This window comes from Pleurodeles waltl, chromosome 11 (genome assembly GCF_031143425.1).
Source record: "Pleurodeles waltl isolate 20211129_DDA chromosome 11, aPleWal1.hap1.20221129, whole genome shotgun sequence".
Lineage (NCBI taxonomy): Eukaryota > Metazoa > Chordata > Amphibia > Caudata > Salamandridae > Pleurodeles > Pleurodeles waltl.
The window spans coordinates 432200355-432224743 of NC_090450.1; the positions used below are offsets into that span (position 1 = coordinate 432200355).

Consider the following 24389-nt stretch of genomic DNA (forward strand, 5'->3'; position numbering starts at 1 on the left):
TTGGAGTGGGGCAGATTGTTTTAGATTGGAGTGGGGCAGATTGCTTTGGATTGGACTATGGCAGATTGTTTTGGATTGAAGAGGGGCAGATTTATTTGGATTGGGGTGGGGTAGCTTTGAATGGGACAGATTGTTTTGGATTCGAGTGGGGCAGATTGTTATGGGATTGAGTGGGGCTGAATGTTTTGGATTTGAGTGGGGCTGAATGGAGTGGGGCAAATTGTTTTGTATTGGCATGCAGCAGATTGTTTTGGATTGGAGTGGGGCAGATTGGAGTGGGGCAGATTTGTTTGGATTGTACCGGGACAGAATGGAATGCAGCCGATTTTTTGGCGATTGCAGTGAGGTAGATCGTTTTGGATTGTAGTGGGGCAGATTTTTTGTATTGTAGTGGGGAAGACGACTGGAGTGGCGCATATTGTTTTGGAATGGAGAGGGGCAGATTGTTTTGGATTAGAGTGGGGCAGATTGTTTTGGACTGGAGTGGGATAGATTGGCGTGGGGCATATTGTTTTGGATTAGAGAGGGGCAGTTCAGTCCAGCAGAGTAACAAAACTTGGGGGGAGGCTGCAAAGTACATGGGGGCCCCCTTCCCCTCCAGACTCAGTTAGCAGCTCTCAGGCCAGGGTATTGTGCTCAGGGTTCCCCCTAGAGCTCGGGACCCCCCCCTCCCCAGCACCATGGGGGCTACTGAGGCCTATGTTACGCCACTGGGGCTGTTTGCTTATGATTGGGGTGGGGCAGATTGTTGTGGATTAGAGCCAGGCAGATTATTTTGGACTGCTGTATTGGAGTGGGGCAAAAAAAATTTGGATTGGAGTGGAGGAGATTGTTTTGGATTGGAGTGAGGTAGATTGAAGTGGGGTTGGTTGACAGAATTGAGTGTAGTAGATTGGAGTGGATTGGGGTGAATGGCTTGGATTGGAGTGGGGTGGATTGGATTGGAGTGGGGTGGATTGGGGCATACTACATAATTATATGTTAAAGCATATTTTCTGAAATTACACATAAGAAAAAAACAATGTTGCTTTGCGATATTTAGAACCAGATAATAGTCTTATTTAAAGAACAGCACTCACAAGCAAAAACAAAACAAAAACATGAGTGCAAAGTGAGAATCTAAGACTTGGCAAAATAAAGAAAAAGTTAAATATAGAAAATACAACTTTTCAATTGTTTTTTTTGTCCTGCTGGGCATGTTTATACCAGTCACCTACCTTCTGTTTGCAAAGGACTAGAAGTTAAACAAAACAAATCATGATTGCAAAGTGAGAAAAGAAGACTTGCCAAAATAAAAAAAAAGTTAACTACAGAAAATAAAACTTTGTAATTTTGTTTGTCCTGCTGGCCACGTTTTTCCAAGTCACAAGCCTTCTGTTAAAAAAAGTTAAAAGAAGAAAACAATACGTCAATCACGTCGGCAGCAGCCGACGGCACTGATTATGTTAAATCAATCAGTGCTTGGTCCCCACTCCGGGGACAGGAAGTGGAAATGATGATATGCCAGACGTGACCAATTACGAGGCTGTAAAGAAGGGTGCTGTGCGATCCACCAAATGATAAGCAACGGGCGGCCCCAACCCCTTTTCTAAAAACAACAGCGTCTCGCTAAAGATACGCATGTGCTAGTGCATGCTACCATAGGCTTGACCCTAAAAAGCACTTCCTGCACGCAGGTTCTGAACTTTCTGGAGTCAGAGGTACTGCTGCAAACATCTAGGGCCAGATTTATCAAAGAGTTGTGTTGCCCTTGCATCATGTAAGATAACGCAACGGCAACCCAACACTAAAGTTAGATTTATCAAGCCACATGAAGCCACCTCACATGGCCCTGTGGAGCTTGGTAAATCTGGAGTAACACAATTGTGTTACTCTGCACCAAAGGGGCATTCCATGGCGGGAGTATGGGTGTTCCCACGCATCAACCCATGGATTTTGGCACATCCAGATCTATCATGAGTGGCAGTCTTGGGAATGCGTTAAAATGCTAAGCGTAGCAAGGAAAAATTTCTTTATTCCTCCTTGTTTTTCCTCTTTATATGTGTTCTGCATTCTCCCATGTGGCTTCATTCTATGTGACATGTCCAACCAGTCCCTGAATTTTGCATTCATCGTTTGTATACTGGAATCTTTAAAATCTCCTATAGTGAGGAAACGAACCCACAAGTCCCAGAATGCAAAAGCTTTGCCAGCTAAAATCCAGACCTGCTGAAAGCTTCACACAGTCCATGGAGTCTCATGTTACATTTGGTGCGTGTCTGCCTTTCCCTGTGAAAGAAGAAGTTGTGGGCTTTCAAACCATTAAACTACGCAGTAAAAAGTTAGACATTTTTTTTGTCTTTTATGTCAAGAGTCAGGAAGGTGGTGGAGGTGGAAAGTATTTACTTTCTAGTAAATATGTTTAGTTTAAATTGCTAATAGGCGTTGATTTTCTGTCATTTAAAATAACCAGCATGCTAACAAAGCCATACTGCCCTGAACAATGCGTCCCACACCGTCACCCATTAGGTTTTACAGTCCCACTCTACACCTCCCACTAATGTTTAAGATATCATGATAAGCCAAACATCCTGCAGCGACCCCTGCTTTGATGACTTTCAGAGCAGCAGATGCCGATCGCTGTGCCTGGTGAATAGCTGTTCAGGTGCTCTGGTGCCAGCTCAGCCCAGGCTTCCACTGTGGCTGAATCAGTCCAGGACGTGTTAAAGGTGCTGCCGAGTTCGAGGTAATGAATGAAACACCACCTGCGCCGAAGCTAGGCCCCTATGAGTACTGGTACTGTCCTTATCTGAGGAGAAGTTATGGTACTTATGGACAGCAAACTCGCACTTCAAACTTGGACCAAAATATGATGAAAGTTGCCTTGAGAGCTATGGAAACATTAGAAAGGGTATTCCCATTATTGGGTATCCATAGAGGGTTCATGTCTCAAAAGCTCTAGAACCGTTACACCTTGACCATGCTAACAGGTTCTACTTTGGGCTTTCACAGGATCTAATCAACAAACTTCAAAGAATTCAAAATGCCACCACCCGGTGTGTTCTTAGCCCAAACCAACATGACCGCATCACAATAACCTCAAGGGCCTACACTGTCCACTTCTCCCTTCAAGAATCTTGTTAAAAGGTCTCTTCATCACACACAGACCTATCCCAAGATTTGGATTGATTTTCCTCCTATGCAGATTCAAACTCTAAACAGTAAAGAGGAAATCAGATCGTTAATGGCACCGCTGCTAATCATCCCTCCTTTCTGATGAACCTGAGTAAGTGGCAGCTCCTTCTCTGGACACATATTCAAACCGTGGACCACTTTGGTCAAGACAATAAAGAAATTGAGCACTCACCTAGATTTCAGAAAAGAAATAAAAACGTGGCTGTTTTCCCAATCAAGACTCAACTTATTTAGCTTTGGTACATGGCATAAATGGATCCACACACCCAAAGTACCATGGATACAGGCACAGGAGCTTCCGATTCTTCATCAAATAGATGAAAATGCTGCTTGGTGGCCCTCCCTGGTATCGTGAGTAAGCCCTTAGAGCTACTCGATGGTCACTAAATTATATGGTGGATTCCTGTCTGATCCCGCATCAGGGTGCTGCATAAAATAAAGAACTAACTATTGGACTACACAGACGTTGGTTGCTACATCATCTCATTCTACTAGACACACAAAGATGGTAAGTACCCAGATGCACTGTTGTGTCTCTATTGACACTCTCCACAACACGTGGGCTTATGTGCTACAACATTTCAACTCTGCCTCAAAACATCAATTAATTGCTTCCAGTGTTTTCCCAAGCAGTCCAAGACTATGCCAACACTTTTTCAAACATACACCCCAAGGGGACTAAGGGCCTTGATGAATATTGAGCCCTCGGTGACTCCACCAGGGTAATGAAGTGCTATATAAAGGTTACAGATATTGTACCTGCTTACATGGAAGACAAAAAGTGCTTTAAACCTCATAAGTGGAATGGAAAGAGCAATACAAATACCAATACAATGCAATGAATAGAAGTAAACACCAAGCACTTGACTCGCTGAGCTATCCAGCCAAGCTAATAGGAACCATAGAGTGAAGCCTGGCAGCTACTCAGAATAACATTCTTCTTTGACTCATCTATTAGTCTTTCACTTTAACTCCACTGAGATTCTAGAATTCTACATTTTGCAGCTACAAAGTTGCTGTTGGCGTCACCCTCACACCAAACTACCTTAATGGTCAAAATAGGCGCTTTCTCATAGTTATTTCTCAAAGTGAAATCTCACACGTAAATCACATAAGTTTAATAGATATAAATATTTAAATAGACAACACAATCTCTAAGCCCGTAATGGGCGGTTTCACTATCACTATAAATAGGGAAACTGGAATTATGTGGTAATGGAGGGCATAATTACAAGGTATGGTTAAGTAAATAAAGTGGCAAAGTGAAAGCAAATTATATTTCAAAGTAAAGTCAAATTATGTGCCAAATTAGTCAACAAAAGATAAATTACACAACCCATTCTGCAGCATTGCTATCTAGCTACTTTGACACATTAACGCATACTGACACATATCTAATACCTAATGTATTGCAAATACACAGGGGTCATCAAAATGTTATTGGCCAAAGGTTATTTTTTTCACCTGCCATACAAAAACAGCGGAGTAATGTTGTTACTGGTGAGAGATTGGAATTTTGCCTAGTGTCAGTTTCGGCTCATCATAAAATAGGGCGGAGGGTTAATTTGACTGCTGCAAAGAACGAGTACTATGCAGATCACAGAACTGAGTGTGAGTGAACTGTGAGTAGCGCTAGAAAAAATAAAAAGTATGTCGGAGAGGGGCTATGGAGATTTGAGGTGCATTATTGGAGAGTAGGAGTGAGGGAATTCGTGAAGAAGGAAGTCATGGGGGGGGGGGCAAAAGAGATTGTTGCACCGAGCACGTCCAGCGCTAAAGCCGACCCTGAATATGACAAACGTTTGTAGAACAACTGTAACTTTAAGAACTGTTTTGGTAATGTAAAAATATGCATGACTAGTGAAACCAAATATTGTCATGACAAACAGAGGCTCTTTTCCTTTTGAAAACGTATGAATTATATTTAAATATGTATGGTTTATTTTTGTCTGCTGTGACCAAAATGCCCTTCCGAAGCCATCTAATGGAGATGTTAACAACAATTCGGTAAAGTGGTCGCATCTCTAAATCCGGGAATACTACAGAAAGGCTATATACAAGCTATTTTTGTTGACATATACAATCTGATGGATACAGTGGATTATGTGTCAAGTGTTCTACAGGCTGTGCATAACATATTTAAAATGTGTCTATCAATCAAGCAATCAGTCATACTCAGCGACTGTCATTGTCATATGACAGAAACTGACACTTGTCAAATAGCTGTATCCTGCACTATCATTGACCCACGCAGTCAACTGGTCTATTTAGCAATTTAAACTTGATTTGATTAGCAATGATGGGTCGTGCCATTCTCACCATTTTAATACACTTGTCTGATAACATAATCCACATTATAGAAATATACTTACTTATTATTATAATAAGAATGATTGCGCATATTGCTCCCAGGATGATCATCATCTGAAATGAAAAAGCGAAAGAGAAATGAACACTTTGCCACAATAATTCTGTGATTTATGGGGGTACTTTGAGCCCACACTACCCATTTCTCCCCATTCCTTACAGCTCTCTTAATCGGAGAATGTAACATGAACCAACTACATGGACCTTGCATTTGTTTGTGCCCTCTCTAAAAATGTGGAAGACATGCATGATCATTGCTCTATACGCAAAACACATGTTTCTTTGATTTCATTTTGGAAACTTGAACACTTGTTTGTTGTGAAAGTGGTAAGGAAGGGTGTTAAAACATTTAAGAGCTAATAAAGAAGATCAGTCTCACAGTCTCTGAGGCATAGCTAGAAATGCCAAAAGCACCTAAGTGGTGGACTGCAGGAGTGGGCTGTGAGTGTGGAGTGGCAGCATATTCTACAGGAACATAGGGGCAAAGTATAAACAGGACAATGAGCAATACAGGCTTACCATAAGTACTTGTAGGGCTATGGACAAAAAACATCCTGTGCCAAGATATATGCATATGGCACTATCTAGTGGTATAAGAAGGTAGGTGACTTACATAAATAGTGTATGTGTGCTTCCAAACCTATAAATAGTTTTTGAAGCACGATGGCGAGGCCTTGAAAAGTGCGAAGCCTGGGAAATAACGCCCCTTCTATCCTTTGTTTCTAATGGCCCTGGGATATTGTAGAAAACTTTAAAAAATATATATTAAAATATATGCTGCTGCAAAAGGCGGTTCTGAAGATCTGATGAAATGGAATCAAGCTTTTTGACATTATCCACTGCTCAGGTGGTCATATTTTGGAACAAACGGAGTTTGTAGTTGGAATGAACTCCCACAGTCAAAGTGGGATTCAGTTAAAGCAGTCACTACCGTTAGCCCTTAGCCTTTCCTTTTTTGTGAGCGCTGGGAGAATTTTCTGCGATGCAAGTGAGTGCCCTTCATCAAATATATATTCAAGTTCATGAATGATGGTGACTGGAACAATACAAACAAGTATAGTTTTGTGCCAAACGACAGAGACCTAAAATCATTCAAACTTCCCTAAATCAGGATTTAGGTTTTGCTATAGTTTATTTTGAGTCTGTTTCACCACAAAATGCGGTGAGGGCCCTGAAATTTACACCACAATGAAACTTCTCAACTGCTTGTAGTAAGCACTCAGACAGGTCACATTAGAGATATATAGATCTTATGTCATACACCATTATGCAAGCTGAACACAGTCATTGTTTATGTCCAAAGCTGTGGTTTTTCAGTATATAGTCATTCATCATGAGGAATACTAGCAACATAAAGATTTTGCAAAACTGCCAGTTGTCAGTTACGGTGAAGCAGATGGAGGAAGAACGCAGAGCCTAGGAAATTATGCTAAATCTAATCCATTGGGTGAACAGTCTGAGCATCACACAGAAGAGCACCGCGCAACTACTACTTGTCTGAGATAAGCAGTCAATCTTCCATTGGGAAGAATGCCTTGGCCGGCTGCCTGCTATCTTGAAAATATGAGGGATCTGGGAGATTGTTTTATAAAACGTTTTCTTTTGACATCCAAGATTTGGCAGCAATGCTTAATATGTAAAAAAATAAAAATAAAATAAGCGTCGTGACCAAGACTTTTTCTGAGGAGCAAGTGTTATCCAAAGACATTGTGGTCAAATACTAATACTCTTTCTTCCACCAGCTTTCACTTCCTATCTCTTTATCATACTCTTCGGAATACGTATTCATCCCTGCCTAGTATTTTTTGTTCTTTCTCTTTGTTCGGCCTTTTTATGGTCTGGCTTGAAAGTAAAGCGGTCGCCTGACAATTATGTGAGAATCACTTGGAGAGAGTTTTTCTTGCCACTCATATCTTGGGAGGCATGTTTACAGGATTTGATTGGTTGCAAGTTGTGTGCTTCCAAAAAAGAGTGCTCACACACACTCATATTCCATTTTGGAGGTTTGCCTTCACCTGACTGCCACATTCAACTGTAATGATGTGGCGACATGGAAAGGAAACTTACGATGCGGAGGTCAGTGGTCTTCTGTTAGTGTTGTATCTGATGAACTGTCAGTTGTTCCTGAGCTTGCAAGTTTGTGGCATAGTAGGCCAAACCGCTTGCTCCCCATGGTGCATGCGCATGCAAGCACAAAGCTGGAACCACAGGCCATGCCCCTGTTGGGCAAACCAGAGCATGATGTTTTAGTGGGAAGGCCACTGGAACTTCCAGGAGGTGCTAGGACTGCCCATGACCACCCTCTCTATCAAAACAAAAAAGTGTGGCATCAGCAGTAGCAGCCTGAACTCTTCACCCACCCTCACTACATTGTCGGACATCTGCCGGCTGGGGCAGACCTAATGTGGTCTCTCCCCTTGATTGATATGCACTAGAGGTGGGGGAGCCAATGAAGCTCGATCCAGGTTTGAGTCTAAAGCCATCCTCTGATTCAGCTCAAGGTCCAGTTAGAACCTCGAGTCCATAACAAGCAGAGCTTTCATGCTGACTTTAGAACTGGGGATCCACGTTCGAGTCTCGGTGTCATCTCAAGATCCTGTGATTCTAGGAAAAGCACTTAATCACACCATGCCTATAAACAATGAATATGCCCTAATGTAACTAGTGCTCATATAAAACGATCCAAGTTCACACTACAAACATTAGAAAAATGCATGGAAATAAATACAAAGCCCTAACATAAGGAAAGACAAATAGATACCCATTTACTGGCTTATTTGTAGAAAGAGAAATCAGAAAACCTGGATAAATGATGGCTTCCCAGCTTAAATTATATGATCATAGGCAAATAATTTATTTCACCAAAATACTTTTTTCTTCATTATTGCGTATGAAAGCACTTCCAAATATGTGAGTTCAGAATACCAGTTCTACAAAAACCTATTGTGTTTGATTTAACAGAACTATAATGCTGCTCTCTAATAATTTTGCCCAAGTGCAGTGTTTACATGACAATTGGCTCGTGTTTTATTTCACCAAAGATTCAAGTTTAAATGCTATCACTTATAATATGTAGTTCGCAGTGCAGTTTTATAATGTGACGCATTTTTGTCAACACCTCGACATGTTAAAGAAATATACGTTTTTGAATTTTGAAGAGACTTTATCATATTTTATGTTACGTTTGTTGTATGATTTACATAGCAAATGTTTTCTGGGCTTGGTTCATGCACAGGCTCTAAGATCTGAGCCAGGCCTTTGGCACAGCTCTGAATCAGCTGTCCCTGTTAATCTGATTGCTCGCCCATCAGTAATATACACACCAGTACACAAGCTGGAGAGATGCACCCTTCCCCCGATGTGCAGAACAGAGCATGCCTCAATAGCATGTTGGCTGTAGACAGGTCGAAGCACGTCGCACTCAGGGTTTTTTTGTACATTTTTTCTTATTTTGCTCTGTACAGAGTAAGACTCTTTCCCGTCAGTGTAGTGTTCACAGGTCTTCACATCAGCGTGTGACATTCACTGGAATAACTGAGCTAGGGGGCCCTCTGTGCCCAGCTGTTTCCGTTGAAAATGTGTGCTACTCCCAATAAAACACTACTCCCAGTATTCAGTAGCAGTGAATGATGCAGAAATAAATCCCATCCACCAGACTGTGGTTTTCATACTGAGCTCAACACTAAGGTGAGGCGAGGTATCTGTTGTGTAGACTACTAGGCTGATAAGTGGCCCGTCTATCCCACACAAAGTGGGAGTGGGTCAGGGGCTATCCTTCTTTTTAGGTACTATTCTCTTCTTTATATGTGTATATAAACTCCTCAAACATGAGTGCCCTCTGGTGAACAAGAGGTGCGGGGGCACCTCTGCCCAGGAAGAAGGTGATGGGAGGCTGTTGTTGGGAGAAGGTGTGGCGTTAGGGCCAGAGTTGCTGACTTTGGAATTGGGGAACCAGGTTCGAGTCCCGGCATCGGCTCAACAGCTTGTGATTCTGGAAATATCACTTAGGACCAGATTTATCATAGTGTTGAGTGGCCCTTAAGGCACATACGGGTGATGTAACACTTAAGTCAGACTTATCACGCTACGCAATGCCGCCTTGTGTGGCCCTGTATGGCTTATAAACCTGGAGTAGTGCAACCCGCTGCATTACATTACTCTACTCCAGGGAGGCATTCCATGGGTGTTCACATGCATCCACCCATGGATTTTGGCAGGTCTGGGAAAGCGTCAAAATGCTAACCCTCCCCAGATGAGGCTTAATGAGGAGAAATATCTTTATTTCTCCTCATTTTTACTCTTTCTACATTTGCTGCAGAGCGCACCGCACGTAGAAAAAGCAAAATGCCTCTGAAGATAGTTTTTGTGCAGGAAGGTGTCCCTTTCTACAGAAAAACATTCCTGCCTGCAACACAGGCACCCTTGCACCAATGTCGCAAGTGTGCTTGCATTAGTGCTAGGCAGGCAAAAGTGTGCCAGTGCCAGGAAAGGACAAGAATGCACTGCATAATGCTAAATATGGTGCATCCCTGCCCATCCCATTCACACAGCGCAGCAAGGTGGCACTGCATGAAAGTATGATAAATCTGAGCCTTAAACTCCCTGTGGCTAAAAAAAACGCAAAAATGAATGTGTGCTTGTTTAATGTAACTGGTGCTCATGTAAAGGTTCCAATACCTTCTGGTTGAGTTTGCACTAAATAAAACTGAATAATATTAATACTCAGTGGCCGGGAGAAAGCTGTGGCCGAGCCCAGACTACACTGAGCGTCGCAGCGAGTGGAATGACCTTAATTTCAGCAGTTGGTCTCCCACCTCTCAGAATTGGATAATTGTATATCGAGCCTTGTGAAGCGGAAGAGTCAGATCTCTTGACTCGTGGGGGTGACTGGCAGCAGACATAGCTTGTCACCCTCCAACTCTTCGTTGAGTACCGTAAAAGATAAAGTAGTTGGCTGTAATGGAGCTGGAGAAAGAGAGACCTGTACTGCACAAAACGGGAGGCTGCGTGGATAGTTGCAGAACACAGTGGCCAAGTGAGACAACTACTGGAAAGGTGAGAAGGTGGAGCAAACTTCACTGATGCAGCAAGTGCAGCGGCACCGGGGCCAGACCCGTATGAGGCCCCTTCAGCCCTGACAATGTTGAATCAAAGAGGGCACCAGGGCCCTTGGCATCCTTCCTACGATAATGAGATTAAGTACTCAGTATAATCACTTTGGATAATGCTGCAGCGTCTGTTGTTTCTGTAACTCGCTATGTTGCAGTATGCCAAGTTATGTTTTTCATCCCTTTGCCATCCGCAATGGGCGATACGTTTTATGCGAAAGGTGAGATCAGGTAACACACACAACTTCTAACATTTGAGATGCTAAAAAGGTATCATTTTATTCAGTCAGTTTTCCATACGCTGCAATAACATAGTAATATTTCTTATTACACCGTGTTCTACCCATTTCAAAGGACTTTAGAAACGGTGATGTTAAAATGCCGGTTGGTGTGCTTCCAGAAGTAACTGAATATCCACTAGAGCACATCTCCCTCAGACGCTGCCTTGATTCATGAATGGGGCCTCAACTTCACTCAAAGATCTGTGCAGCACGTGCGCCAACCTCCTTAGCAACTGTGATAACTGTCAGCAGGCGTACATTCAGTATGCCTGGAGAAACACGCATTTCTGCAAGAGCAGAGGTGCGCTGGGTCCTCTCAACATTGTATGGCAAATGTGGATCCTAGCTGATGGACCGCCAGCAACCTACCCTGTTGCTATGGTGACTAATGGCTTTGGTATTTAGAAATACAGTTAAAAACAGTAATGCAGGGTGCCTCTTATTTAGTTTCCCAGTTAATCGCCCAGTCATACCCAGTTCTCTTACTGGATTGACAATGGGACACGCTTTCATGTAGCCTTTCAATCTGGCTGTGCAGCAAGAGAGGAATATTTATTATTCCAGTTCCGGCCGATGACCGGAACCATGTTTACGAGTTTTTGGCTAAAATGCTTACCGCAGAATGTATCTGGTCTGTCCTATTATTACTTTAAACTTGATTTCTAAGATCAAAGTCTCTGTCAAGCTTTGGTTCCTCTCATAGTCATGATTCAACCCAAAACATATTTCTCTTTCTCTCTACCCTTCCCTAAAGTACTTTCCTCTACTCCCATCTACCTGTTCAACTCGATATATTTCTAGCTGCCGACTAGATGCAGAAGGATGGCTACAGGGCTGGTCTAGGAATCAGAAGCTGAATTGGCTCAAAAATTACAAGATTAAAAGTGCTGCAAGCCAAAAACATGGCGCCATGGGCCCGGATATCTCAAGCTTCTTTATGATGTTGACATACACACTGGAATGTCACCAGCCATGCAGCGGGGAGGCGGCTTCTTCATTAATGAAATGTCCCAAAAATGTAAACTAGCATTTTATTGGCATTGTCAGTAATCTGCTTTGTTCATGAAAACCATCTTGTTTCCTTTCAATTCATGAACATTTTGTTACAGCAAAGCTCCCCTCCTCCTGATGACGTGGTGATACCACCACTGTCCCTGACATGGTTCCAAAGGAGACATTGCAGCACCAGAGTTTACCATAAGCTCCGTGGAAGACATCTAATCTACAGAATGTGTGCTCTAATGGTCGAAGTCTGGTACCTGTAACTTTGTTAGGTCGAGCGTGCAAGCGCTCTGGCCTGTTGTAATCATTCTGTGGAATTTTAACCACGCCCATCACTATCACTGGTTCGTGGAGTTCCCTTTCAAAAATCCTTTGTCATCATTGGTAAATGCTTTACGTTTGTCCATCCTTGGAGCAGTTTTGTTACCGCCTTGGCCATCGACCCTGTTACATGGATAATTGCACTTTTGCCAAAACGCTTGACTGCGAGCAAACTTCTTTTTCCTTTTGTTTCTTTCCTCCTCGCTCATGGTGGCTGTGGCGCTCTGAATCGGCTTGCTTATGTCAACTGTTTTACTTTTCATTTTCAATTTACGTGGCAAGAAGACAGTTAGGAATTTACAACGCTAATAGCTCTAACTCGAGCAAACGTAAGACCCATTGCATTGCAAACGCTTGTTTTTCTTTTATGAGTGTAAAACTTCAAGTTCCAGAATGCTGGGAAAACAGAACTAACTGAAAATATGAGGCTGGCATGTTATAACACAAAACCTTATGTCTTTTTTTTGCAATATGAAGCTGTTGTAGAATATGACAAAAAGCCCCCGTAATAGGGATTTTACAGGGTTTAGAGTTTCAAGGGGTTTTCTGGGTTTTCAGAGCTTTTGTGTGGCTCTATGTTAGCAGTGAGCAGCTTATCCTGTCCTGGGTTTATTCCTTCTAAATCTTTTAGTTTTACTGGTTTTTACCTTATAATTTGGGACTTGGGGTCTCAGAATGTGAAGACAAAATTTGCTTCTTGAGGAGCTACTCACTTACATAAAGATCTCCGGGTTTTTGATTGCAAGACACACCGAGATTGTTAGTCACAGAAACTTGTGGCTTCAGGTCTTGCAGAGTGAGCCAAAAATTCAAAATGTATTGTGTGTTGCCTTATTCCTGTGAACAGCCACTTCAATTCTGTATATTTCGTATTTGTTACCTATAGCTTAAAGGAACACTGAAACACGACCTGTAGAGCCTGCTGCTCTTCCACAGACATGTCCTCTGGTCAGTGCTTAGTTTGTAAATAAAAATGCGCTTGTGCCCAAAGCTCTCCTCTGAAACACGTGGCTGCTGCATTTAAAGGTGTGAGCACTGAATACTGAGAGTGTAATTCTATAGCCATTTCGGGTCTCGTTAATCCATTTACAGTCACTCCTTGCCACATCAGGTCACTCTTACAGCTTTCTGCTTTCTTCCTTTGTGATGCTTTTTCATTTTTATCTTCCTTTTTTCTTTCCCATATGTGTCTTTTGCTCGCAGTAAATGCCTCATGCAGAAAAATAAGTGCTGTGGTAAAAAATAAGTGCCGGTGCTCAGCAGCAGAAACCCCTTGCTCAAATTAAGCACTGCCTCTGGTGTGTAGCAAATTAAAATAAGCCATTTTCCATTTCGGAAGTCTCTGCAAATAGTTTTTGCTTAAAAATCATGTCTTTAAGGTGAAAAACATATCAAGTAAGCTATGTGGTGAGAACACATCACAGTGTCCAGCCCGCTGTGTTTTGCACGTCTAATTAATTTTAGTGAAGAAGGAAGACCCAAACAGTGCATACAGACAAACGGCTTTCTTCCACATTACAGAAATATTGAGACAAGCAACCGTTTTGCATACTTGCACAATTACTGTTGCATAATCAATTTCTTATTCACATGGTAGATGGACGTGCTCTCTTTTACAAATAATGGGCCACGGGAAAAGAGCCCGGGGTAGAACAAGATATTTTCATCTCTTTGGCATAGACTTGCCACCCTTTATTTCTCCCTTCAAGGTACATAGACACAGTTATGGGAAATGCTTGCAGTTAAAGTGGCAAGTGAGCTTCGAAATCAACTAAAATGCTGAAAAGTCCTTGTCACTATGGATTGTTGGTAAATGAACAAGACAATGAAGGTGTCAGTTCACATTCCTGCATTTCTAGGCAACAGCACTTTGTATGCTGGAACCCGGGTGACATTGAAATAGGGAAAGCGAAACTACAGTTGCTGCTGTGCAAACTACTTTGCCTAAAATAGCTGTAGTGGTGAAGGCATTACACACGCGTATGGGCCTCTTAGCATCACAAAGTGTGGTTTGGATGAGTTACAGGGTGCTTGTATGATGACTCATTGAGTGCCATAGCCAATCAAAGACTGTGCAGTTACCTATAAGCCAGACCTATTGGCATTGCGAATGCTTGAAATCTCTGAATGCCAGTGCCCATAAATTGCAGACACCCACTCAAATTAAGCACTGTCCTGCTGTCACCGAAACAGTTCACTGTCATATGTATTATACATTTTACATCTATCCTTTGGTAAAACAAGATTATAAGTAGATACTAGTGGAAAGTTATGTTACACGGGCATAATCACATAATTTGGGCCATTTTGTTGTTGTGGTTGTTGCAACAAAATATGCTATTACGTGCTGATCATTGCAAAGATTTTGCCCTGGAACAACACAAATGACCAGAAGGTGAGCAACTGCTGTTTGCTCTTGTGTACTTTTGCACTGTTTTGCAGCATGAAATGTGTCCTCACATACAAAATAGACGTGAGGATGCAGTTCATGATAAAATATTGGACCAAATGCCAGTTTCGCATTTTGCATAATTCCACATCATTTTGCAGTTTTTCTGAAATTCCATGTAATTACTCAAAAGCAAATGACACAAATGTCAAGTACACCTAATTATAAGCAGATACTTGTTGAGCCTTATGTATTGTCTCAAGTTCAATTATATTTGTACATTTACTTACTATGTCAGAAAATTGCTACACAAATAACAGGCCATACACAACACAGGACCAGCCTACCTGAACCACCGCATCTCCTTCCACACCCCGCCATATCCCTCCACTCCAACCAGCTGGCCCTTGCCACCATCCCTCGCATTCGGAAAACCACCACTGGAGGACTATCCTTCATCTGCATCGCAGCACAGAGCGGGAACAACCTTCCCCTTCACCTCAAAGACCATCGCTCACCATCTTGAGGAAGAACCTCAAGAAGTGACTCTTCGGATGAGGCCCCACTCCCTTTGCAGTGCCTTGAGACCCTCACCGGTGACTAGCTACGCTTTCCAAAAACTGATTGATTGATTGACAGTATTTACTGAATCAGGCTATCTTCTTTTTTTGTGGCCTGAGAAGACAGACAGTCTTACAGTGGCCTGGAGAGATCTTAGTTAGCTAACAGGTGCCACACAGATCCAAATGAGAGTCCTGCTTATTGTTTGGAAAATTTGTTTTGATAGAAGAACCAAAATGTTTTCAAAAACACTATCTTGTTCTTGGACCAACAACAAAGGTTTGCAGACAAACAGGAACAGCACAGAAAGGATGAGAGAAGGTCTCTCTGTGACTCCTTAAAGTAAACATCTACCAGGAACCACCTTGGGTCCTGTAGAATCTGCTCTCACTGTTGAAATGCTCAAAGGCACTAAGCATTTTTTTCAGGAAATTAACTTCAAACCTGTGGGGGATAGAATGACTGTTTCTTTCTATGTTTTATTGATGATATGAAATGCATCAGCCCAATTCAGAAAGCTTTTTTTCCATGAGTAGGTTTGTCTTACTCCCGCTTAAAAGTGACTTAACCTTGAATATCAAAACATGATTTACAAATCATTTTTCGTGAGTAGTTTCCAGGAGATGGGCATGTATACCTAAGAAACTGTAAGAAATGCTTCTTCCCTCGAACTACACACATCTCCACATAAAAAATGTTTAATGGATATTCACATGTAATTCATATTTAAGAATGGGTAAGACACACCTATTTAATGAAAACAATTAATGAATCGAGGCCACTATGTTTATCTATCAACTGGTGCAGACATCAGGTGGAATGATGATAGCAACAGAAATCAAATCAAAATGATTCTATAAACGCATTGTGCTCCGGAAAGGAACCGAGTCAAAAACTTTACCAACACAATAAGTATATTTTAGAAGACTTGCGATGCACTCAGTTAATTTTGCAGGTACTTACCTTACAATTTTTCCACCAGTATTTCCTCTTCAATTTGGCAGCACTGGTTTCGAACTGGGATGCACCCGCCTGTAGAGCATCTGCTCGATCGTCCAATTCCGATAGCTTCTGGTCCCGCTCAAGAACCTTGTCCACGTTTACCCGCATGATGTCCACCACCTACAAGAAAAATCTCAGCAGTTATAGGATATTATAGTCGAATCAGTTTTTTCTACTTTTTTTAGACTTTTTTTATTTTCCAGAATTTTCTTTCTAACAGATGTAGTGTCATGTATACTAGGCACGCAATGGCATTGCTAAGCTATCAGTTACACTAGTAGAAATTTGTGTTGGAGATGGGTTCAGGAATGTTTCAGTAGTGTATTTAAAAGTGAATTTTAAGTAGGGCGCAAACAATTTGGCCACACATATTTCTTGTGGGGATGCATGCGCAGGTATATGTCCCTTATTTAAAATGTTTAATTCTAACATGGTGCATATGTTTATATATATATCTATGTATGAGAGTCCAAGACACATTGCTGTTTACCCCGGGGCACCAGATTGTAGTGGGCTATGTAAAGACAGACTCCAGCAACAAAGCATGCTACATATTCTTTCACCAATATCGGCTTAATCATTAGCTAACAGACTCGAGCACTAGCCTTTGCAGACCTATTCAGCGCATCTGATTGTGTCCTGCATGATAAGCTGTGGACTATCATGTCAGACCGAATCCATCTATAATACAGTTCCTTAGGGAACTGTACTGGAGGATAGGTGCCAGGGTACAGTATGGTATTAAGGGACAATGCACCTATCCATTCGCATTGAGAAGGGGGTCCGACAGGGACGCGTTCTCGCAGCATTCCTGTTCACATTGTAAATGAATAGGTTGGGAAAAGTGTTAACTGAAAACTGTATCGATCTCCCTCAAATTGGTCACTGCCCGATCCCAGCCCTTCTCTATGCAGATGATGCCATGCTCATGACTTGTACTCCACTGGGTTTGCAACTATTACTTACACATTTTGTAAACTACATGCAGGATCGAGGCGGTTTAGTTAATTTGATCAAAACTTTTGTAATGAAATGCAGGAAGAATGTCTGTGGAGTGCTGAGATATAACGAGTGGTGACACAAATATTCATTTTACGTCTTCCTTCTCATATCCGGGCATTTTACTTCACAAGGATGGATCATGGAAACAGGCTATCAACACGAGGAAATTATATTTTATGAAAGTCAACATAGCGTTGACCAATTTTGAGACAAAACTTGGCAAGAAACCCCCTAACGAGGTATTAACTATTTATAAAGCCAAGTGTTTGTCCTGTATGGGGCCGGAGATTGGGGTCACAGCAGTAGTCATTCCCTAGAATTGGTAGAAAATGTGTTTTTCGGGAATCTTCTCTTTGTACCAAAGAACTGTTCATCTTTCATCTCTCATTCTGAACTTGGGGCCTCCTTTTTAACAGACATGGCCAGAATCCAGCCTATTTTAATCTGTCACGAGATCTGGTCCTCTAATAATACCAGGCTTAATTAACCGTGAGGTAATTAGTGATTGTCTCAAATCTTCCTTCACTCTCCAAATTCCCTGATTGGAATATAGTAAAACATTTTGCCTAGACCTTGGTCATCCTGAATTGTTTCCCCCGACTGAAACACTGGAGCACATTTACAGAAATAAATTAAATATGGGGTGCTTCACTTTGCTGGAGGTCTTCAGATTTTCCACAGAATTATTAAAGCCTAGTGTTCTCAAAAACCAAATGATGTTGGTCACTTAAGATATACAACCATATCTCAGGTTTGTGCACAATGCCCGACAGAGGTTTGTTTTAAGCTGTTTTAGACGGGACATGTTCCATCTATTGACCAGCTTTACAACCATAAATGATTGGTCTACAACACTAGTAAAATGTCCTTGTGATAACTTGTCAGACCAAAGCACAATGCATATTGTCCCTTTCTGCAAATATTTTAAAGCTGCGAGAAAGCAGTTAATACTATCCATGCTGAGAGAACAACATTTTGTACAGTGTCGACCTGCATGCTTGTTTCTGCAATCCTTGCCTACTTTACCTATTTACAGTTTCATGTCAACTTATCTATGGGCAGAGGTAAATTGCAGGAATTTTTTGACTATCCATAATGACTCTGTTATGCCTAGTTGAAGTTGTATTCTTTGCACTATTTGCACTCGATGACCATAATTTGTGATCTTAATGCATGTGTTCGTTTGACCCTTCATGGTATTTTTCATCGTGTCTGTATGCTTTCAGGAGAAATTATTACGGGTGGTGATGAACTTATACATGAGTGTGAACTCCTGAATAGTTATGTTCAGATTTTACATGCACAAAACCATAGAAAGTCTTCTGTTGTAGTTAGTTACTTCAAGCAACTATAACATGTACCCTATGGTAACTATAACTTGTGCTCTCACCATGCACTGATAATTACTCTAGGTATTACATCACTCAAGACATCTTTTAAGACATCGTTGATAATATCACTATAACAAAATTATTGAGGAGAAAATTGTGCATGACGAGGGCATTAGTTATAGTTACTAAAGGGTACTGGTTACAGTTACTTGAAATAACTATAACTATGACAGTGGAATTTCCATGATTTTATTTGTGTAAAATCTGAACCTAATTATAAAGTCCCAGTAACCTTTGGGTTTATATATATTTATATATATATATATTTACAGGGATGTTATAGTTAAGAAATAGCATTAAAAAACTAGAGCAATTCACCGGATAAACCAAGGGTTACGGGGACGTTATAGTTAGGAAATAGAATTAAAAAAACTTTACAAATCCACTGGAAAAACTAATGGTTACAGGGACGTTATACTTAGGTTCAGATTTTACACACACACAATCATTGAAATTCAGCAGTTATAGTTGCCTGAGCTAACTATATATTATGCCCTCCACAATGCACTGCTTATGACTTCACATATTACATCAGTCATGACATGGTCTGTGTCATCTCAAATGACAACACTGATGAAATCATCCAGTGATGGGTGAGTGTTTCATAAAAGTTTAGGAAACTAAAATATATATACTGAGCTATTGCATAAGGTAAATTACTATTCTATTCTTATTATTTATTAAGGTCTAGAGTCATTACATATAAATACATTTGACCACACAAATATAGAAAAAAGGTGGACAAGCTAGTAGGAATTCATACATAAATATACATATATATCAGAGGTAGGAGGAAAAAAAAGGAATAATATATAAATTCTTGTCCCAACAGTTATCACAAATTAATTCATACTTGTATGAAAATCAAGAATTACGACAGCAAAGGCACTATAATGGCATTGCTGAAATGCTATAGCGGGCAGGTAATTCCAGATCTCAAAGAATTTTTGTGAAGCACCAATTTAGACCGCATATAGACTTTCAAATAATTTTACCTGTTGAAGCTTTTTAAACCATAAGTAGATGACGGTAGAGCCCCACTTTTCCAGTTTTGCATTATTAGTGATCTTGCGACCAAAAAGGTGGCAAATGCAAACTGTTGCTGTTTTAAAGAAATATCTAATCGATGTGGTAATAATCCAAGCATGGCCCGCTGGGTCTTAGATGCAGATTAATCTGGAGCTGCTGACTTCAAAACTCAAAATATGCTCCCAAAAAGAGTGCAGATGAGGGCAGGTAAAACACATGTATGTGTAAAATCTGATCCTAACTATAAGGTCCCCTTGACCTTTGGTGTTATTCAGTGAACTTCAAACTTTTTCGAATTCTATTTCCTAACTATAACATCCCTGTAACTTTTGTTTTTTTAGTGGATGTAACTGTTTTTTACATAAATATTACTTCAATTTGACCCATAAGTTCAATTTAGTAATATGCATTTTCACATGTTTATAAAAACATTTTATTCACACATTCATTGTTATTATACATTTTAAAACAAAAAAATAAACATTTAAGGTAAGGTAACTTATGTAGTCTTTCTATGAAAGCAATAGAGCAAGCCTTTGTTTTCTTTTAATTCATCTTATGGATCCATGGATCTCTTCCGAAACCAAACCCACACATTCAATACAAAACATTTTTTTTAATACAGACATATGCTGTGTATCATTGCCTGTGTGTGGGTGTGTGAGTGGCTGTGTGAGTGAATGTGTGGGTGTGTGAGTGGCTATATAGGTGTGTGAGTGGCTGTGTGGGTACTGAGTGTGGGAGTGGTTGTGTGGGTGCATGAGTAGTAATATGAGTGGCTGTGTCGTATGTGAATGGTTTTGTGAGTGTGTGTGGGAGTGGTTATATTGGTGTGTGAGTGGTTGTGTGAGTAAGTGGGTGTGAGTGAGTGTGTGAGTGGCTGCATGAGTCTGTGTGGGTGTGCGACTGGTTTTGTGGGTCTGTGAGTGAGTGTGTGAGTGGCTGTGTAGGTGTGTGAGAGATTGTGTGTGTATGTGGGTGTGTGAGTGGGTTGGTGAATGCCTTTTTGGGTGTGAGTGGCTGTCTGGGTGTGTAAGTGGGTGTGTGAGTGTGTGGCTTGGTTTGTGAGTGGCTGTGTAAGTATTGATTTAGGTGTGTGAGTGAGTGAGTGGTTTTATGGATGTGTGAGTGGGTATGTGAGTAGTTGTGTGAGTGTGTATATGGGTGTGTGAGTGGGTCTGTGAGTGCCTCTTTGGATGTGAGTGGGCGTGTGAGTAGTTGTCTGGGTGTGTAAGTGGGAGTGGGAGTGGGAGTGTGTGGGTGGATGTGTGAGTGGCTGTGGGAGTGTCTCTTTGGATGTGAGTGGGTATGTGAGTAGTTGTCTGGGTGTGTAAGTGGGAGTGGGAGTGGGAGTGTGTGGGTGGATGTGTGAGTGGCTGTGTGAGTGGACATGTAAGTGTTGTTTGGGTGTGTAAGTGAGTGAGTGGTTTTATGAGTGTGTAAATGGTTGTGTGAGTGTGTAAGTGGGTGTGTGAGTGGGTTTGTGAGTGTTCTACTCTATTCCACTCCACTCTTAATTATTGCATTGTTTGCCACTCCACTGTAGCCTACTCCACTCTACGCCACTCTAGTCTATGGCTCTCCACTTCACGCCTCTTCATTCTATACAATTCAATTGGACACCACTCCAACATATGCCACTCCACTGTATGCTATTACACTCTACTCCATGACAGTCCAGTCTACACTACTCCATTACACGCCACTCGACTGTACGCTACTCCACTGTTTACTATTACACTCTATGTCACTCCACTGTACAACACTCTGCTCTATGCCACTCCACTCTGAGGTATTACACTGTACACAACTCCACTCTACACCAGTTCACTCTACACTATTATACTGTATACAATACAGTCTACACTTCTCCAGTGCATGCCACACCACTATATGTCATTCCACTATATGCTGCTCCAATATATGCTATTTCACTTTATGCCATTCTACTGTATGCCACTCCACTCTATGATATTCCAGTCTATGCTACTTTACTCTATTCTACTCCACTCTATGCTACTCCAGTGTGGCACTCCACACTACGTCACTTCATTTTATGCTATTTGATAGGACGCCACTTCAATGTATGCCACTTCAATGTATGCTATTACACTCTACCCCATGCCACTGTATGCCACTCCAGTCTACACTACTCCATTACACGCCCCTCCACTGTAAGCTATTACACTGCACACAACTCCACTCTATGCCAGTCCACTCTATGCTATTGCACTGTGCACAACTTTACTCTACGCCTCTTCAGTGTACGCTACTCCACTGTATGCTGCTCCACTATACACTACTCCGATATATGCTATTTCCCTCTACTAAATTCCACTGTATGCCATTCAACTGTATGCTATTCCACTGTGTGCTACTCCAGTGTATGCTACTCCACTCTACGCCACTTCAGTGTCTGCTACTCTACTGTCCCACACTTCATTCTACGCTATTCCACTGGACACCACTCTGCTGTATGCAATTCCACTCTATGCTATTATACTCTACCCCAATGGTTAACAACCTTTTGACTCCTGAGGACCCCCAATGAATCATTACTGGAAGCCGGGGACCCCCAGCAATTTGTACAATTCAATTTTCAAACATTAAAACAGTAATTCGCAAAAAATATAACAAGTACACACCAAACAAGTACTCAAATTACTAAAGATAAAATTATTTTATATTGAAAAAATATGCAAAAATTGAAACATTTTACTGGAAAGGTTGACGCTGCATTTCCGCAACTACCTTTTCAATGTTTGGCTTTTATTTAGGAAAGGTGAATCCTCAGGTCAGATTCTACATTTCCGGAGCGATTTCTGTTATTTTTTAGGTATGCAAGATCTGAGAAAGCTTTTTCACATAAACAAGTGAAGGGGAAAGGAAGTAAACCATAAGGGTCTCTCACCTCTCCCTAGCCTCGCTGTCACATGTACTTCATTTGTTTAATAGCATCTCTCATGCCACTGTAGGGTGTCAGGGCACTTTACAGGGGACTCACAAGGTGTAGGATTCACATGTCATTCACACTGGTAGGCCTTTTCTAAGAGTGCTTGGTCCGGAGAAGTACAAACGTAGGATTCAGGACACAGCACAGTGATTATCAATGACGTTGGCAAAAAGAATGTATTTCTACACAAGCAAACCTTTTTTTAGCAGCATAAGGAAAATGAAAGACTAGGAAAAAAACAACTTTCTAATTTGTGCCATGCGGTTTGCATGCAGCTCTTTAATGGCAGTTCACAGCTCATTGTGCTAGATTATGATTATGAACTGCACCGTAACAAAAGAATCTCTGTGACGAAAGCAGTAACCCACTGTGCCATGCACATAAAATACTGTTCTTTGCATGATACACGTTCTTTGCAGCAGGCATATTAACCATCTGCACTACCTTTGAGTCAAAACTGCCACTAGACAAAGCTCCCATCTCTCTTCAGCAGAAACATTAATCACTTGAGTTAGCTTGACGTTTTAATTGTTGCTGTACAAGGAGCATTGCAGTGGGTTTAAAACTGCTCAACAAAGGAAGTAATAAATATGAAAACACGCACACAGAGAAGTGCCTTTCTCCCAGCCCAGGCCTGCGGACCCCCTGGGAATGTGTCACGGACTCCTGGGGGTCCGCGGACCACAGGTTAGGAACCACTGCTCTACCCCATTCCAGTGTACGCCATTCCAGTCTACACCACTTCACTGTACGCCACTGCACTGTATGCTACTACACTATGGCCCTCATTCTGACCTTGGCGGTCTTTTCGCGAGACCGCCGAGTTACCGCCGCGGTGAAGACCGCCGACCGCGGCGGTATGCCGCTGTGCGCATTCCGACCGCTGGGAGCGTTCCGCCGGGAAACCGCCAGCAGCCACACTGGCGGTCGGCGGAAAAGTGGAGACTGGTCAACCTCCACCGCCACGCCAGCAGAACACCGCCCACAGAATTACGACCCACATATCTGTGTGGCGGTCTTCTGTTGGCGGTGTTCTGATGGCGGTCACCTCCCCATGGCTCCCGTCGCCTCCCGGAGGACCAACGCACAAGGTAAGTTGACCGTCCGTGAGGGGAGGGGGAGGGGGGGTGTTGTGTGATGTGGGCGTGCATGGGGGTGTGCGTGTGAGTGTGTAGAGGGGGTGTGTGAGTGCGTGTATGCGGGCGGGGGGTGCTGCTGTGTCTATGGGTAATGTGTGCTGTTCGGCAGGTGCGCATGTCTGCATGTATGTGTGCGGGTATGTGTCCCCGTTGTGTATGTGTGTGTAGGGGGTGTGTATATGTGCATGTTGGGGGTGTGTGCATGTCGGGGTGCATGTATGTGCATGTCGGGGTGGGGGTGGGGAGGGGGTTCGAACCACCTCTGGGGGGCGGCAGGGGGGTGGAGGGTGTGGGGGGAGGACTCGGGTGGGTAGTGGGGGGTGGGGGAGACCCCTATCAGTGCCAGGGAAGGAATTCCCTGGCCCCGATAGTGCTTACCGCCATGGTTCGCATGGCGGTTCCCGACCGCAAGAAACCGCGGCGGTAGGCAGGGTCATGATACCGTTGGCGGTCTTGGGACGACCGCCGGGCCGGAGTGCGCAAACTCCAGCCCGGCGGTCATGACCGCCGTGGCGGTCGGAGTGGGGAAGTGGCGGGCGATCGCGGCGGTGACCGCCGCAGTCAGAATTCCATTTTTCTGACCGCCGGTCTGTTCGCGGTCCGACCGCCACCTCTCCGCCGACCGCCAGGGTCAGAATGAGGGCCTATATGTTAGTCCTGTCTATGCCAC

General features: G+C 42.4%; 1 protein-coding gene across 1 annotated transcript in view; it reads right to left on the reverse strand.

Annotated features, from left to right (window-relative positions):
- Positions 1-24389, reverse strand: part of LOC138265773 (vesicle-associated membrane protein 1-like) — a 330957-nt gene that overhangs the window by 68068 nt on the left and 238500 nt on the right. Inside the window, exons 3-4 of the mRNA XM_069213794.1 lie at positions 16167-16325; positions 5547-5598 (exon numbers count right to left, since the gene is read on the reverse strand). Of these exons, the coding sequence (XP_069069895.1) occupies positions 5547-5598; positions 16167-16325 (211 nt within the window). The remainder of the gene's footprint in view (positions 1-5546; positions 5599-16166; positions 16326-24389) is intronic.